At 47.2% G+C, this 18,071-nt stretch overlaps 1 protein-coding gene across 2 annotated transcripts in view; it reads right to left on the bottom strand.

The window, feature by feature from the left end:
• The window catches only part of dennd4a (DENN/MADD domain containing 4A), a 27,917-nt gene extending 9,846 nt beyond the window's left edge, over window positions 1-18,071 (bottom strand). Inside the window, exons 1-20 of one of the 2 annotated variants that reach the window (XM_076042778.1) lie at window positions 17,849-18,071; window positions 12,893-13,224; window positions 12,448-12,694; window positions 12,278-12,347; window positions 11,703-11,872; window positions 10,634-10,872; window positions 10,442-10,508; window positions 10,246-10,304; window positions 10,019-10,163; window positions 9,243-9,418; window positions 8,805-8,905; window positions 7,697-7,915; window positions 6,783-6,928; window positions 6,336-6,356; window positions 4,739-4,872; window positions 2,503-2,635; window positions 2,156-2,362; window positions 1,823-1,951; window positions 1,265-1,409; window positions 199-321 (exon numbers count right to left, since the gene is read on the bottom strand). In XM_076042778.1, coding sequence (XP_075898893.1) covers window positions 199-321; window positions 1,265-1,409; window positions 1,823-1,951; window positions 2,156-2,362; window positions 2,503-2,635; window positions 4,739-4,872; window positions 6,336-6,356; window positions 6,783-6,928; window positions 7,697-7,915; window positions 8,805-8,905; window positions 9,243-9,418; window positions 10,019-10,163; window positions 10,246-10,304; window positions 10,442-10,508; window positions 10,634-10,872; window positions 11,703-11,872; window positions 12,278-12,347; window positions 12,448-12,694; window positions 12,893-13,203 — 2,842 coding nt within the window. In that variant the 5' untranslated portion in view covers window positions 13,204-13,224; window positions 17,849-18,071. The remainder of the gene's footprint in view (window positions 1-198; window positions 322-1,264; window positions 1,410-1,822; window positions 1,952-2,155; window positions 2,363-2,502; window positions 2,636-4,738; window positions 4,873-6,335; window positions 6,357-6,782; window positions 6,929-7,696; window positions 7,916-8,804; window positions 8,906-9,242; window positions 9,419-10,018; window positions 10,164-10,245; window positions 10,305-10,441; window positions 10,509-10,633; window positions 10,873-11,702; window positions 11,873-12,277; window positions 12,348-12,447; window positions 12,695-12,892; window positions 13,225-17,848) is intronic. The other variant, XM_076042779.1, reaches the window with a different exon arrangement.

Genomic DNA, 18,071 nt, shown 5'->3' with positions numbered 1-18,071 from the left:
TGTAAATATCACATAACGGATGACAAGCCGGGACGTTGGAAGTGAGACCAGTGGTTAAATTTTAATTTCTCCAGGCACAGTAACACGACGGTTTGTCGATGATGTGCCGCTAAGCTGGTAAGCTGACAAAAAGGAGCAGCTAGCGACGCTGCAACAGGTTTAAACAAGTCAAAGGGAAAAGATGCAGAGCGGTTCTACCTGTGCTGAATCCATCATCGCTGGAGTCCATTTTGGTGAAGTCAGTGTCGATGGAGGTGCGCTCGGCAGAGTCGTTTGCGCTGTCCAGGCTGCCGTGACTGACGGTGTCGAGATCGCTGCCGTCTGGAGGAGAGATAAGACGGGGGGGGGGAGAGGGTTGAGAGAAAAGACAGAGAACCGCCATGAAGATCTCAATCTGTCACCCCAGCACGGCGCACTGTGGGAGTGCGAACGCACAAACAAACTCCAGTCTTCAGGGTATTCATTTTTACATCAAAGGAAAAAAAAAAACCTCTTCACATGAACTGTTTTCATGCTAGTTAGTTTGGTGTTTCATCGGAGCTCCTCACCCTGCACATCAATATAGAAACTGGAGTTGGGCCAAAGTGAGAATTAATGACCGAAAATCAAGCCTCAGACAAGTGCTTGGGAGGAAAAGTCTCTTTCCTCTATGTAATTAGTGCTTTTAAAGAGATGCAGGTTGGGAGCGGCGGGCTCTGAAAAGGGCTGGAGGCTGGGATAAACCTTATTAAGAGACCGGGCAAGGAGCCTTGAAGAAACAACTGCTCCCGCAGGAACAAACTCATTTACATCTCAGTTCAGTGAGAATGACAGGGAGTGAGAGGGACGCTCTACTTCTAGTCACTTTCCAGTAAAATTAATTAGATCTCAGGGTGGCTTCACATATGTTTAGTCTTGAGTGCAAAACATCGATTACCACCAGAGTCCCAGCCTGTGTGCAACGTGTCCTGATTAGAAATTCATATCGAACTGGCTTTGGACATTGTGGATTAGTCATTTGAAGGCTAAACTGCTGGTGCTAATTCAACAGGGGAACATAGAGATAACATTTAAAACACCTTCACCATCACCTGAGGCAACATATTCAATCAGTGAGCATCTGTGCACAGAAGCTGTCAAGGATTTACTGAAGTTGAGTATGAATATTAAAAACCAACAGGTCTCAAACCCTCAAACTACATTTTTGTAGCTGTAACTACTGTTTTCTTAACTGAGCTTGATTCCAGTGAAACTCTGTCAGGACTGCAGTGCGTTTTGTTTTTACCTGAAAGCTGAGGATCCCTGTGCAGAGCTGGCTGTTTCCTCCCTGCTTGTTTGAACTGAAGCACTCCGAGGAGCACGTTCCTCAGCTTCCCCCACAGGAAGTAGCCTCCTCTGGTCGTGGATGGCCAGGTGCTCTCCAAGACAGCCTGATGCATCAGACACAAGCGGTTCATAACTAATCATATGCATTAGAGAGGTGGACCAAACCATTCAAACATTAAGATTTTTATTTCATTTCCAAGACCGCTTTTGGAGTTTCGCGAAGGGTAAATTCCACCCAGTGGCAATGCAATGGAAGCCTGCATTAGCCAAGTACTCCGATATAAATGTATGAAAAAGATTTCTACATGCAGTAACATGATATCATCTTGTATTCAGCTGTATCGGCTTCTATTGTATTGAGCTTCTCTTCCTCTATTAAACTCAGAGAGGGACAAAATGATACGTAGAGGTGAGTAGGAAATAACATGAAACGACATCTTTGGGAGAGCCGTCCATTTGAGTTTCGTCACTGCGCTTACGCAGACAGTAGACAGTGAAGAGTGAAGAGTGTGCGCACCTTGTTGTAGTAGCCGTAGGTGATGGCATTGGGCTGAACCCCAGCTTTCTTCATCTCGAAGAAGACCCTGACGGCCAGGACTGGCTGGCTGTACTGTCCACACAGCTGCAGCAACACACGGTAACACACCTAGGACAGACAGCAGGACTTTAAATCAACAAACCTACAAAACTGAAGCAAAATAATAATTTTATACTCACATACATTGTACACTACTCAATCATCATGGTTAAAAACGGTATAAAGTCTATAAAAAATGTCTTTTATACACCTTCATTTATCATCAATCAAGGTTGCAAACTGTTCGGTGTGCCATTATTAAAGGTTTCCCACCTCATCTGGAGCCTGCAGCTTCTTGTCCTGCATCTTCCTCAGCACATCGTAAGCTGTGCGCAGCGCCCGCACCTTGGAGTGGCTGCTGCCGACGAAGCCCGGCAGGCAGATGAACCACAGGCCGTAGCAGTGACGCAGCAGACACTTGGACCACATCTGAGGCATCGACGAGTAGGTCTTTGCCATCCTTTGGGCTGTTTTGATCTCCTGGGTTGAAAATCAAAGATGTAAATGTAAAACAAAAAAAACCCAAAAAACTAAAGGCAGTAAAAAAAACAAAAAAAACAAAAACTTGTGTTGAGAACAACAGATCATTTTTCCATTATTTTTGATGGCGAGTGGCTGACCTGTTTGGAGCGCCTGCAGATGGCATTAGGACTGGCTGGGCTGCTGTGGCGAGGGGCCATGCCTGTTGATGGAGGACTTGACCCCTGCAGTGGCTCCAGAAGCTCAGCATTCAGCACGGGGAAGCCGGAGTAGCTGCAGGATGAAATTTCCTCGGTCAGACAAAATCCACGACATGAACTAAAACGAATAGTGAAACACTGGCGATCCGAGAATCTCAAGCACTGCGAGATTCCTGAAGCCAATTTCTGGTTAAACTAAACCTCCGCAGTTTAATCTGAACAGTCAAAACTGTGAATTAGTCTTTTGGTGCGGCGTCTGGATCGCTTGTGCAAACAAGGCAAGGAAAGAGGGTCACACTGAGAGGTAAAATATTGCACAACCGTATTAGCTGCAATTAATTTGAGGATTGATGGATCTCATCAATATGAATGTTTTGTAAAGCTCGCACTCAGGAACCCTGAATATTCCACCAGACGTGTACAGAATGTGGTTCTGAGCAATCACGACTTTTATGATGACTGATTAGCAGCACCACTAATGAATCTGATGGGTTTCAATCTCCTGCGTGGTTCCTTGTAGTAGCGGAGAGATCTGAGAATCCGAGTGCACGGCCAGATTACTGCACAAGGCTGTTATACAGAATCTTATGATACTTTCCTGCATGATAAAACAACAGCCTTTTTCTTGCTATACTCCAAACACTCCCAAGTGTTTCGCAGTTGAAAAGTAGAACGGAGACTGTCAACATGCGGCTTCCCACTTAACCCTCATGTTCACATGTCAAACTTCACTGCCCACCCCTGCGTCACATTTTCCCTGCAGCAGAGAACAGCAAACAGGGGGTTTGTTTTGTTAGGATTAAGGTGAGGGGTCGGGGTAGAGGCAAAGAATGGTGGCCAATCAGAAGGAAGAAAAGCGTGTCTTCGCCGATCATCCCCGTAGCAGAAAATAACATTGACCCATTCATTCCATGCGTGTTTTACGTTGGATGCAATCCATCCACTAGAGGGCAGTGCTCAAACACATCGGTTAGAGTTCGCTGTCGCAATGCCCAGGTGAGCTACAGCTAACGGCCGTGTTTGTGATTGCACACACATTCGCACAACTTCCTTTCAAACAGTTGAGGAGTCATGTCTTTCTTCTTTGTTTGTTCCTATCGGTGATTGTATGTCAGGCGCACTGCACAACAGTGCCCCCATGATTTTCGCTGGTACTGCGCTGATTTCTCTCTTTAGCTACGCATCCGCAAGCCCCCTGGAAAAATGCAGATTTGGGCACAAAGATTTGATTTGCCTGCACAGAGATACTAGTGTAAGTGATGGACACGTGAATGATGTAAGTCAGTGGCCCCCGACCTTTTCAGCACCACGGCCCGGTTTAATGTGAGCCAATATTTTCACGGACCGGCATGAAAACTGTGGTATTTTCTAAATATAATAGTAAACGTGAATCCACTGTGTACACGTTTGGAACTTTATTAGCAGCGTCCTCTTAACATCGTGACAGCAACATAAAAAAATAAAAATCTGGTCTGTTGAACTTTGCTTTCTTTTTCTTGGAAGTCGTGCACTCTTCCGTCTCCTCCCTGTTCCTTTTCCTCTTTCCAAAGACGCTCGCTTTCACTCATGTTGCTCGCCTGCTTGCTAGCTTGTGGGTTTAATGTCGCGGTAACGTATCAGGTGACCGAGACAAGCGCCTTGACATCCGTCAAGAGTTGAGCATTAGATGGACGTAACGGAGAGAATCCGGTAATTTTTCAAAATAAAATTGTTCAGACTCAGATAATGAATGAAACGGGATTAATTTAACAGAAGTTAATTATTCTTTCTGTCCGGCGGAGTACCAAATGACCCACAGACCGGGGGTTGGGGACCGCTGATGTAAGTGACCCATCAGTAGCTACCGGCTCAGGATCAAACATGATCTCATCAGTGTTGTCACATCACTGTACAAATCTCTGGATTTCCGAACTGATAAACCGATGGATTATTGTCTTTGTGCGCGAGGTCGACTGTGGTTGCATCATCTGAAAATGAACAATGTGTTTGTCACCGTCCAGTACAGCCAGCAGTGTAGAACATGATTAAAGACTGCACAATGCTATGCTAGTAGAAGGTAATGTTTCTTTGCGTGTGACCCCCTTTCTAACGTCATTTTTTGATGTTATTTGTGTTGCCCCCTTCTGCCTTCCAGAGGTGCTGTTAAGGCGTGTCTTATTAGTGCACACTGTGGTACCTATAGCAAAGAGGGTGCTCCTCTCCTTGCGGCAACGGAGGCAGCTCCGGCGGGTTGACGTAGACCGTGTGCTCACTGCTGTGGGACTCATCTAGTTCAATCAGTCTGGTCTCCTCAGGCCGTTCGCTGTCCATCTGGGTTTTGAGAGAAACACACGTTGGTTATAGATCCTCCCCCTCCACCCTTCATCTTCGCTCTCAGCACCACTAGGAACACAAATCCATAGGCGTTGCGCTGCCATCGGGCTCAAGGGCATCCGATACTCCCCGAACCCGCGGATGAGATCAGATATGGGGGTCAGCGAGGACAAACAGATGTCAGTAATGAGGCAGTCCACATGAGAAATACGCCTCATGTCTCCACTCCATTTATCTAAATGGTGCTGCCAAGGCACAGGCTTGATCCTGTGCATCCTCCAAGACTTTATTAATGCAGGCTGCAGCGACCCGGACCAAATTGATGTCATGTTGCTCCGGGGACATGTAACCATTAAAGTGCACCATTTTGGCGGAGGCGCTTCCAATAAACGGCCATATTTTCCCTCCGCTCAGAATTGACTGATCTGCTTTCTGGGGGAAGCTGAGGAGCTCTAGTGCTTCCCCGCCCACCCGACAACTCCAACAGCAACACTCAAATGGTGTTCTTTCTCGGAGAAAATCGCTGCGGAATATCAGCCTGCGAGATCGTTAAAAGCCACTTGGCTTCTCTCAATCGATTCCGCCGGTTTGTCGCAGACGCGAGATTTGAGAGAACCGTCAAATTACGACAGAGGCTAAGTCGCCGCGCAGCCCGACTGCGTTACAGGATTTGTTCCACTCGGTCGGGTGGATGATTTAGTCAACTGACTCTCGCTGACCCATTTGCCCTCGGCCCGATATCCCTCAGCGTTTCTCCACGCGGTTGCCCTTCCTCTTGCACCCAAAGGGGCCTTTCTCAATCATGCATGTTGTTGTCAACTTCAGCAACAAAATGAATCAATGCTTCCACTTCTCCATAATAACCACAATGGCCAGTCGTTCAGGAGCTTCAAGTATTCTTGCAGGAACTAAAAAAAAAAAAAAAAAAAAAAAAACCTGGCTTCCTGATTGCACAAGTTCGAAAGCACAGAGGCATTGTTTTTTTTTTTTCTGAAGAGGAGGATGTCTTGTCCTCTTTTTTGTGTGCGTGTAGGCAGGTTGTGTTCACAGAAAAGGCTCCAACATCCCTAAATGACTCACCCTCTAAGTGAAAAGCACTAATCCACATCCGATTTCAACACCAAAAATGCATCTTATAGCTTCCTTTTTTTTTTTGGCCTCCTTTGTGTCTCTCCGCCTCCCACCTCAGAAACTGTTTTCTGCAACCTCGACACGTGGCTCCTTCTAGTAGCCTGGTGTTCATACAACGATGATTGCTGACACTTACTGACAACGACTGCACAGTCTTATATTAGAGCCCATTGTGAGCGCTTCATAGGTCCTCCTCTTTTGTCACTTTGATTTATTCTGCAGCCACGCACAGAGCGGCCTGAGCTGAGACACGCTGAAGGAACCAGTGGAAGACACTGGTGAGGCTGATAGGGAAAAAGTGAACCGCAGCAGAGATTCTGATAGCTTACCTTGCCTCCTGTGGTGAAGAGCTAGTGGGCATGGACCGCCGTGACAGAGCAGAGCAGCAGTAAAGATAAAAAGGCAGAAATCAGAGAAGAAGAGGATGAACAAAAGAACGAAAGCAGCAGAAGAAATAAAGACGGTGCAGCTAAGAATGTCTTAGCGCTATTGCTAACAAGGGGCCAAAAGGAAACCGGCAATGTTAATCATGCTTTGTTTGTTTGTATTAAGTCCTTTCGTGTGCTCATTGCCTCCTTTAAATTAAACAGAGGCTATAACAGATTGCAGTGATGAGAAGGTCAGAATGCGATTAATCTCCCTCGTAAGCGGCGCCGCTTTATTGTTCTTCCCCAGACAAGTGTGGGACGTCTTGGTGAGCGTTGCCTCCCCCTGCATGGGGAGGCGGAGGGTTCCTGACATGAAAATCCATGGCAAAGATTAGCGGCGAGCCTCACCTTGTCAACACACTCATCAAAGAAAGCCAGGCCGGCATCCTTATCGCTGACGAACGAGCACTCCTCGATGAAGCGGCTGAACATTTGAGTCTTGATCATCAGAGAGTAGAACCGCTGGTGGGAGCGGTCGCGGCTCTTCAGGAAGCCTGCGGGGAAATGGTGAATATTAGCTTTGGTTGGGTTAGGGGTGGGGGTGGGGGTGAGGGGCACTGACATGACATTACAAAAGTGGATGTTCGGCCCCATCCGAGGTTTCAGAGCGTCGACGGGGTTGTCGCGCAGGGCTCTAAGAGCATTTACAGGAAATTAATACGGTCGTGGGGGCGGGGGCGGGGGGGTATTAGACGCTGTTCTGCTTGCATAAGAGTACGCAGATGTGCGGAGAGGCTGTGCTATTAATCATAGCGGTTCATTCGTCTTGTCATGCAAGACTAATTTCCATAGAGGCTTAAGCTAAATCAACAGCGTCGCTTTGGCAGTGATTTAAGAGAAACTCTGATGCAGCGGCTCTGGTGCCCAACAGAGAACTGAAACATATTTAGGAGGATGGCTAACAGCTCCATCGTGTCCCACAATGGACACACACACACACACACACACACACAGACACACAGACACACACACACACACACACACACACACACACACACACACACACACACACACTGGAGTGCAACAGCGATAATGGTATCACTATGTGGTAAGTACTGATATTACTTCCTGAGGCTAATTTTCCATTACCTTTGGGAAGAAAACCCCACAGCTTGAAAAGAAGTCCTACAAAACCAAGACTGACACCTTTTAAATTCAGCCGTAGCTTTTTATGAAGATGTTGTCTTTATCTGGCAGAAAACAATTAAGTTCTCTGCAAGGTCAACCAACTGCTCCACCCTATCCAAAAATGTAGCGGTTACCTTGGAGGTCAAAGAGGGAGCTGGCATCTGTTGTCTTCTCAGAAGGGGCCTGAGTGATGGGCAGCAGGTAGGAGCGGTAGCCCCGCAGGATGGCCGCCATGAAGCGCAGGAAGGCCTCCTGGATCTCCAGCTCCAGGGTGTGCAGGCTCTTCCCACCGTTGAGCTCGCTTTCGGTCACCGTGTGCTCCGTCTGCACGTCTTCACGGTTTAGCTGATCGCCTGGCACCGCAGAGCAGCAGGTTAGCAAACAACTCGGCGAGCTAAACATCTGAAGGGCATCTTGAGTTGAACACAAATTATTCAGCACAGGGCAAGAAACGACAGCTAAATGCGTTTTACTGTTTAAATCTTTTAACATATTCAGCCGGCAGAGAAAAGTTCCCAGCTGAAAAGCTTCATTCTGAAATGAAATACAAAGGCATGTATGAAGAAAAGCAATTACCTGATGGATCTCATGAACATTTATTTAATAATAATAATAATAATAATAATAAACTTTTATTTGTACAGCGCTAAATCACAACCAAAGGCGTCTCAAAGCGCTTTATACAATCAGAGAGAACCAACCGGGCCGCTTATTTGGCAAACAAAGCACCAAGAAAATGACCTCAATCTGCGACAAGTTGTAGGACAGTAAAGCAAAAGGTGAAACTGACCCAAACTGCTTCTATACAGACTGATCTCAAACATCCAGGTAAGTCTCTGACAAGGCCTGGCAAATCTCATGTGAAGTAAATATGATCCTGTTAGAACTGAATAGCTTCTACTGAAGTTATTCTGGATAGTTGTTTCAAGAAAAGTCTGTGTTAGGAAAAGGAAGCTATGTGACCGACAACTAGCTACGTGACTTGCTGGAAGTTGACTAAAGGCAAAAAAAAAAAAAAAGAAATGTCTATGAATCATGGGAAATGATTAATGCAAGTACAAATGCAAAATGAGGCAAAGAGGAATCAATTACACAACATCTCCTGGGATGCGGTAAACACTGTTTCACATATGGAGCAGCGCAGCTTTCCTGTAAAACCGACTGAGTCAACGGACTCAAGAAGAGGAACTTAATTATTCATGGAGGAACATCTAAAGTGACACAGCATGCGGCTGCACTCACCTTCAAGGAGCTGCTGATAGAGCTTATTCAAGGTGCTCAGAAGATGCTTGCAAGCCCTTCTGGGCAAGATTTTCCAAGTCAGGGCCTTCTTGTCATCTTTCCTGGAAGCACAGCACATGGTTTTCATTATGCGGGAGGACGGCAACAAGGAAAAAAAGAACCAACAACAACATTGTAAATCTCTATTGGAGGGAGACAAATGCACCGACATCTGGTCTGACACTTTAATCTCTTTGCAAAATAGCTTTTAAATTCAAGTGCACTGAAAGATGTTTCACATTCCAACTTGTCTCATTACATAAGAGGCCCTGACAGCGCGATAGCGATGCATGCAGGGGAAAAACTTTCACTGATAAAAATGAGAGGACACCATGAGAGGACAATATTGGAGTGAGTCTGACAGAGTCCAATGTGGCTGAGCTTCCGTGGCGGACGTACTGGGATATTGTATTGGTGTCCAGGTCCACGCAGCTGATGTCCGCAGGGGGCACGTAAAGGTCGAAGTATCGGGAGTCCACGCCCACAATGAAAGGGCACGGAGCGCTGAGCACGTCGGCCAGTGCCAGCGGGCAGAGTGGGATGTAGGGGCACGGCCAGTGGAAGGGAAAGATCATCTGGCAAAGCAGGAGAGGATAGAAGAGATTTGACAATGATCCCAGCGGCAGTCGCTTTTATTTCCACCTGCTTTTTGAAGAGGAAAAGAAAAGCATTCCTTTGACAATGGATTAGAAGTGACTCAGCGTCAGGTACAACTCTTAAAAAAATAATAATAATAAAAAATAGAAAATAAAACTCTGAAGTTTTGCCCTTTCTATTGTTGCACAGATAATCAAACATTAAAGGTTCAGGAAAAAAATCTACCAAATGCAGCATATTTTGGGTGTCTGTCGACTCGGTTTTAGCTAAAAGCGTGACTAACCAGGTGCTTGTGAGGGCAGAAAAACACTAATAGTCTCCAAGGACGGAAAGGACTCAAATGAAAATATCAGTGAAGTATCAGCGTCCTTCGAGACATCACTAACGCACACATTTTTTTGAAAAATGACCAGAAGAAGTAAATGGTGGATTTTTTTTGTTTAGTTCATTTCTGGGGAATTCACTGACAGTCCAGGGACACATATTACTGTTAGCAAACATTTATCATTGAACTTTACAAAACAGTTGCTATTTTCATTCGGAGGAGTCAAAACGAGGACAAGGTCCACTGGACTTACAGACACCAGGGCCTCGGTGACGCTGGTGAGAACCGCCGGACGCAGGGAGTGAACCAGGATCTTGTGCTCTGTGACCGCCAGCACCAGCAGAGTGGCGGCATTCTTGGGGCCCAGGTTGAGAAGTAACGTGGAGAGGCTTCCACCGCTGCAACGCAAAACACACGCCGATAAATCCAAAACATCCCGTCTACGTGTTGCGGTTTTACATATTAATGATGTTTTCCCACCTCAGAGGCAGCGGCGAGGACACAGGCTGGCTCAGCAACAGACTATCGTGAGGAGACAGCTGTGAAAGGCAGGATTGGGGCGGTTAGCTCAAGCCTGGCTTTAGGGAAACTTCAGCCAAACCAAAATTAAGCAAGCTCAAAAAAAAAAGAAAAAAGAAATAAATTATTATTTTTGCCTCTAAATTCCTAAGCTTACCTGGACCAGGATGCGAGGTCTCTGAGTGGAGGGGAATGGCACAGTTTGCATGAAGTGAGAGATGTGCCTGCAAGTGAAATCGTAATCTGTTAAAATGAGGCACATGCGCCTCCCAGCCAGATTAAGACTAGATCTGGGTGAAAAAGGGAAGGAAAGAATTTAAATATATGCGTATAAAAAAAATATGCTGACTTCTCAATAGGCAGTGCGTGAGGCCCGGAGATGGAGTATCGGTAGAGGAACGTCAGAAAGCTTCTGAAGGACTGGAAGAAGGGCCAGTGGGAGAGGAGGCAGATGCTCTTGTTGCTGTAAACACTCCGGGTCCCGTCGGGTCCGAGGCCCTGGCTGGGCAGGCCGAGCTGCGAGCGCTGGCGGTCGGCCAGGCTCTCCTCAGGGTACGGCTCGTAGAACTGGATGGCTGCTCCGTACACCTGCAGCCAAGGAGAGCGGCGGCCATCAGCACGGAAGTCTTCACGTAACAACTACTAACGCAAAGTGACCGGCCACCGCGATGGCAAGTTTAGACAGAAACGCACAGAGACGGCAGTCAGCGGCAGTTGGTGAGAACTTCTCATCACCGGCTTCACTCGAGACTCCATCATAAGACATCAGCTGCATCGCGCGATCGTCCTTTTGAAGCCGCACCGCCCAGAAGCAAATAAACAACTGCAACGCGGTGAAAGGCGTCGGGGGACTCATCAGCGGGGACCGGAGCTTTGCTGTGGAGCAGGAGCAGGCGCTGAAGCTTTTCTAAACTTATTCACCGGCTCATGTGGTGCATGATCTATCCATTATTCAGAGGCTGAGCTGCAAAAAATATCTTTCATGCTGCATTGCTTCCGCGCGGCTCTTAGTATTCCGAGCGCAGCCCTTAAGTCAATTCCGCTTCCAGTCAGAGCGCAGGAGCCGATTGATTGTCTGGTATTCTTAGAAATACTACCGCAGTTCGTCGACACCCTTTGTCCATCAGGGACGCTAATGCACCGAGAGACTGGAGAAGGAGATAAAGACGGAGATGCTGACTCAACCGAAGCGATCGAGGTGGGAGGCTTGCGTCTTAACGACAGAGGAGAGAAAAGCAAAGATTACGAGAGAAGTGCTACATTGGCGATGATGTTGGCTAAACTTCTGCTGGAAAGTAGGTCGCAAGTGAGGGTCTCTGGGTTGGTGGAGAAATAAAACGGCGCAAAAACAGAGAGCCGGCCAAGGAATAATGATCCGTGAAGAAAATGGGTTGTGAGTAACACAGAAGTGGCTTCACCTTCTCGCCAGAGGCTCCAGTCAGCACAAACGTGGAGAAGACAGGCAGGGAGTGTTTGGTGTGAGCCGGCCAGCACTCGATTGTGGCCCCCATGGGCAGGCAGAACATAGGCACTGACTCGGGCAGTGGGAAGGACTCGTAGTCCTCCTCTGGGTACCTGCACAGCAGACCTGGACAAAAACAGCCATTATGAGGACACTGTTATAGAACGAGTTTCACCAAGAGCTCAACAATCTCCAAGTACATCATTCATACTTCATCTGGTTCAGAGTCAGATTCTGATTCTGATTCTGAACCTGATGAGGTCCAGTTTCAGATTACTGAGTTCTTCTTTGATTATTGTTGCATTAACTGGTTCAGAATCAGAATTGGAACCAACGTCAGATCAGATTGTGATTATGGTTCTGGTTCTGGTCATGGTTATTTTATTCTTCACCCTGTTTGAGGGTCAACAGGTAGAAGGTGTTGCAGCTATACACAACGTAAAGCTCTCTGAGGCAAACAGCTTCAGCATCCTTGAGCTGTACAAAGGTTGTTTGCTTGACTGTTTGGAAATTGCATTATTATATTATTACCTGCTTTGTATGCGATCGTGTTGGCTTTGGCCAGAGACTTCTTATAACAGAGGTAGACCGAGGAACCCCACTGGAACATAAGATGAGGGGGGGGGGGGGGCGGGGGGGAGACAGTTAACAGACCAGTCGGTTGCTGAAAAATGGGCGTTGAGCTCAGAGTTCAGTCCCACCATGCTGCTGTTGAGGTTCCTGTCCACCTTGCAGAAGGTGTGGGGCGGCGTCTCGCCCTTTCCCGGGATGATGACGCAGACATCGGTGACGGCGAGCGACGTGTGTGGCTGGCTCTTGGGGGCGCGGCGGTACGTGATGTAGATGCGCTGGGACGAGGAGCCGCTGATGTTGGCCGGGCGACCTGAGGGCGTGGTCTGGACGATGTGACACCCGGACTTCAGCTTCTCCTTCCACTCATACAGAATCCTGGGATAGCAAGAGTCACATTCAGCACAATCAGCCAGATCAGAGATATTACTGGCGAGCTCCGATATTCTATTCACCGGGGGGAGACGTAAAAAGCAGAGAAATGCATTTGAGAGCAGATTAGAGAGGGCCCGAGGCAGAGCAGTGATTAGTGGTGCAGGGTGAGTGAAGGGTCAGTGGCCAGGGATTAGTGCTTACCCAAGATCCGTCAGCGGAGGCTTATCTCTGCCTCTCCTGAAGCACAGGAAGATCTGCGGCCCCCTGAGGCTGGCCCCGTTCAGTTCGGCGGAGAGGCCCGACGGGGTGGTCTCCACGCAGGTGAAGCCGGGGGGCACCTCCTCCCCGAGGGAGCGGAGCACCACGGCCACATCGGTGATGGGGGCCTTGGGTTTCACCCACCTGGGGCCGGCATCGTCAGAGTGCAGCTCATCCTCCAGGGGCTTGGAGGAGTCGGTGAGGCCAGCAACCACAAAGTAGTCCGCGACACGTGGCCCTTTATCCTCCATCATTTCCCATTCCCACACTGTGGGCTGAGGAGGAGGACAGAGGGAGGGTTGGCTTTACAGATTTCAGATGCTTTTTGAACCATCGTACGTGCAGCTAAGGCCCAATATTTCACACTGGAACCAAGGGGAATACAACTTGGCAGGGACTCACAAACAGCCTTTTCAGAGGCTGTAAATTTCCCACGAGCTCAAATATCAAAAAAAAAAAAAAAAGGAGGCAAATTAAACTTGGAAAGCTTTGCTTTTTTCCCAAAACCCTCCAAATCAAGACATGATCACTTGGTTGCATTCAGATGATGAATCAACAGGGATTCTGAGCGTTGTCCTTGTCAGAGTCACCGTCAATGTACATTTCCAGCGAAAGCTCACACGAAGAGCTGCTGTGTGTCGATGCGCTGCTAAAAAGAATTGCAGTCGGGTTGAGTGTACAGAAAATCAGGCGTAAAATACAGATGATCTTTGGAAAAATGTTATAAACCCACCGACCCCACTGCTGTGTTAGGCAGATGGCAGATTGAACACGCTGCACAAGCATAGACCGCCGCAGAAATGAATATATGGAGAGCATCTGGAAGCCTTTAACGTGCATTCCTTGCTTGTTAAAATGTCATATTTCATTAAGAAATACGCCGGACTTCACACGCTGGTGACCTTTCCTATACGAGCATGACGGATTATGTAAAAATCCGACACATGCCTTTGTAGACAAGAGGGAATGTCTGCAAAGGAAAAAGTGCCAGAGCAGAAAAAAAAAACCAGAACTGCGTGGAAACACAGAAAGGCTGCATTCTGTTGCAGCTAAAGGCTTTTCGTAAGCTTTCATCGGAGGAATACTCATACATTCGGCAGCTGACAATGTTTAGAAGGGAAGAAAAAGAGGAATGGACGGCGCACCAGTGAGTCAGCTCGTTAGAGCTCCATGGCGAAGCCCTGGAAACCTTCTCAGCGCCGGGGCCTGTTGATTGTGCTTGAGCTGAAGAGCGGCTGCTTTATCTCTCAGCAGTTTCTCTCACACTCACCAGCGGACTGATAAACAGCTGCCCATTATTTTCCCTGAGTGGCAGATGAGGGAGTTGGAGCGCGGTTGTCCCCCACCTCTGCGCTGGATGTGAAGGAAACACGGCAGACAAGAGGCTGTGACCGCGTCACACTCTCTCAGGGCCTTGGCTTTAAATCGAACGCGCGTGTGTGTGTGTGCGTGCGTGTGCGCAAGCGCCGCCTCACATGAGGCAGAGCGATGGAACAGAATGCACGGCACTGCTTACGGGCTTAAGGGCGTGAAAGCGACGGCTGACACGACAACATGGAAAAAGGCAGATAATCTATAGCAGGAGGGGCCACGCTGCATTATTTGTGACGGTGAACTGCACTGATGAGTTCACCATCTGGGCCCAGAACTCAGGACAACACCTACTTTTAACCACCAGGTTGAGTTGTTTAAAACCAGGCAGAGCGACATCATCCAAAAATCTACAATTGAAACGTCCAAACTGTCACTGAGAAAATCCGCTCGATTTTTCTGTTACGTAAGTCCGTTCGCACGGCCCGCCGCCGCCCACAGTGGCCTTCAAAATGAAATCAGCTGACATCACACGTTGGCCCATCGTCTCGCTTTGTTTTTCGCCCTCATCTGTATCTGTTTATGTTTGTTGATGCTCAACTGTTCCCCCGATTAGCCGTCGGCTGTATTGATGCAGTTTATGCAGTGTTGAGCCTTGAGGGTACAGCCTGTGACTCAGCACAGCGCTCAGGAAAACATTTCTTTCTTCGTCTTCTTCTCCTTCTTCTCCACGTATTAGAACTTTGATTATATTAAGTGCAGACATGGCATAGAACCCCGCCCCAAAAAAATGTCATTATAATGCAACGTAATGACCTGTTTCTACACTGAAAGGTTTACGACATTATTATTGAGGAGTAGTTTAAATACAGTTTCTACAAAGATGACAGGCTTTTTTTCTTTTTTTTTTTTTTTACGGCCTCTCGATTTCTTTTCTGCAGAAATGACGTTATGGGAACAGTTACACTGTTGGGTGGAGGTGGATTGAAAACAGCTCTCCGGAGCTTCTTTCATGCTTCCCATGTTAAATACATCTTCAAACACAGTAGGGATAAAATTAACATCAAAAGACACATTCTGGTAGTCACCTGGGGTTAGAGTGAGGGAACAACCAAAGAAGGTCTCATCTCCACTGTGGCAGATGCGCTGCACAATTCTCGGAAGGTACCGGGGATTAAATATAGATGTAATCTGCGGTTGCTGCTAAAGCAGTGACTAGGGTGCCCTTTCCTCCAGCTCAGCCGGAAGCAAAGGTCCGAGTGACATCTGCATAGTAGCAACGTCAAAACTAAAGACTGTTGAATGTTACATGTTGTTGCTGAAATACGCCTCGTAGATTATCTCTGTAAATTGCATGTGATAAGCACAGATCTTAATAATTGTGCTTGGAAATGAAAGGATACTCTCAGATGAAGTGCTATGGTCCAGTTTTACAGCAAACTGCAGCAAACCAAAGCCATTTTTCTCTTGCTAGTTTGTCTTTGCTTATCCGCAAGCACCGTAAGCACGTGCCAGATAAAAAGCAAGGCTAACTGACACAAATGGGAAACAGAAATAAATGTTGGGTTCCCATTTGTCTCTCTGTTTTTAATACAGAGTGAGCTGCATGAAATTAGAAATACGATTAGACTTCAGTCTCTGTCCAAACGCATTCCTGTGACTGCTGAGTTCATCCATCCACTAAATCTTCTAAAGTCCTGTGAAATCTACTGAGTGACTGCTAGATCTGCTAAAATCAATAAATAAACCAAACTCAGCTGAACTTGATTTTTCTTTCTTCCCTGTGCAGAATTTGAAACCATCTTGTCAGTTACTTGCGCAACCCTAGACTTTCTGAAGGCTGGAAGTGAGTGACTCGCAATCTCCCCAGAAACTGCAATCGCGACGTTCGCCGCAGTTTTCGTCATAGAGGCAGCACAAATAAGGCTAAAACGGATTTCCTCTCCGTGCAAGTCAACACGCCAGCGCTCCCCTTCACATCCATTATTGTTTGCATGAGTCACCTCCAGCCAACAGCTTTTTCAGAGATTCAATTGTGCGAACCGCCTCTGTATTTCAGCTCTTTCCCTTTTAAAAAATGAAAAGACGAAAGAAAATGTCGTTTCCCAATGCTCTTCGAAAATTAAAAAACATGGGCTGGACCATCTGGTTTCAACACGTCATTTCGAGCTCCTATACCGTAACCCTTTTCAGAGATTTACTTCCTTCTCCAAGATCTATGAAAAACTCCCCAGCAAACAGCCTCCTTAGCCCGCTGTTTCACAGCCTACCACAAAAATGTTGCGCTTCAGCAGGAAACCAAAAGGTGGCCCGGGAGAGCTAATGAACACCTGGCCGGGTCAAAGCCATTAACTTGGGGGAACACGGAGCGCAGAACTTGCAGAAACAGTTCGATAGTGCGCATGTAAGTCGCGGCAGAAAGATCTGACAGAAAAAAAACAGCAACAACTAAACAACAAAAACATAAGCCTTTCTTTATCGCCCCAGCGCTTTATCCTATCTCGCACCAGTCAGTCATGCGGGATTTTGACAGCAGACCATTAAAAATAACAGGGCCCCCCTTTATGGTGCAAGAGATTTGGGGATGTGAAATCAAAGCAGCGCTGACTTCTGCTGTACGAGCGTGGCGGGGTTGTTGTGATGATGGCCCGGGAGACTAAAGCAGCAGCAGCAGCAGCAGCAGCAGCAGCAGCAGCAGCAGCAGGGGCTGCTGGACTGGTAGCTCCAGGCTGCTGGCCGCGGATTACAGGCTTGTATAGGGAGAGAGGGAGGGGCGTGGAGGATGGGCGGGCGGGCGGCCTGTCTCAAGTGAGGAGGGAAACACCACAACATTTCACCCATCAGCATCTGTTCACACTGCGTACCCACGGCCTCACCTCGTGCCACTTGCATTCCTTATGGTGTGTTTGAAGTGGAGACCACACACACCAAAGACAAACAAAGCAGAAGGATTAAGATAATTAAAAAAAAAAAAAAAAAAACAGAGAGAGAGAGAGGACACATTCCATGAATAGTCTACGAGGCCCAGATTATAAAACACTGTCAGTTCAGTATGTTTCTCCAAAAACAAAATAAATTAAAAAAAAAAAATCTATTTTAAAATGACCATCATCAATGAGGAGCGACCATCACCATTTAGAGGTGGTGGTGGTGGTAGTGGTAGTGGTAGTGGTGTTCCCATATGCCCACGCCAGAAGAAGAAGCCATCTTACGGAGCATCTCCACTGGATGCGCACAAGCAACCGTGCATGTGCGTGGACGCGTAGTAGCCGACAGACACACTGGATATAAACGCACAAAGATGCTCCGGATGAAGCAATGTGAATGTTTCGCACGAGAGGCAGAACGCTTCTTCGCAATTTGTACACGATGCAAGCATAGGACAATATAGATAATAAATAAATAATAAATAATAAATAATAAATAATTAAATAAATAAATAAATAAATACTACTAAGGATGCCACGCGAAGCAAACGGGCTCCATCACAAATAAACACTGAATCCCAATCAAGGTGTGTGACAAACGGCACTGTCCGCGCGCGCGCGCCGGATTTCTCGCTGTTGTCGCTGCCGACGAATTACTCACATCTCGGAATCAAGGCGGCGCGATGGTCCGTCGAATGGGGATGCAACGCCGCGGTAAAAAAAAAAATCCAGATATATGGCTCTTCGGATTTATGCTTCTGAGGCTCCTCCCTTGCTGTTAGTGTTATGATGTGACTCCGCTGTGTCTGTATTAAAAGCACAACATCAACAACAACAATATCAATTCACAGTGGGCAGGGCGAATCCAGAACAGACCGTGTGGT

The sequence above is a fragment of the Nelusetta ayraudi genome, unplaced genomic scaffold, assembly GCF_046127955.1.
Source record: "Nelusetta ayraudi isolate G7.1 ecotype Tasmania unplaced genomic scaffold, CSIRO-AGI_Nayr_v1 ptg000071l, whole genome shotgun sequence".
Lineage (NCBI taxonomy): Eukaryota > Metazoa > Chordata > Actinopteri > Tetraodontiformes > Monacanthidae > Nelusetta > Nelusetta ayraudi.
The sequence above is the reverse complement of the archived record's forward strand: the minus strand, read 5'-3'. Positions and strand labels throughout refer to the sequence as shown.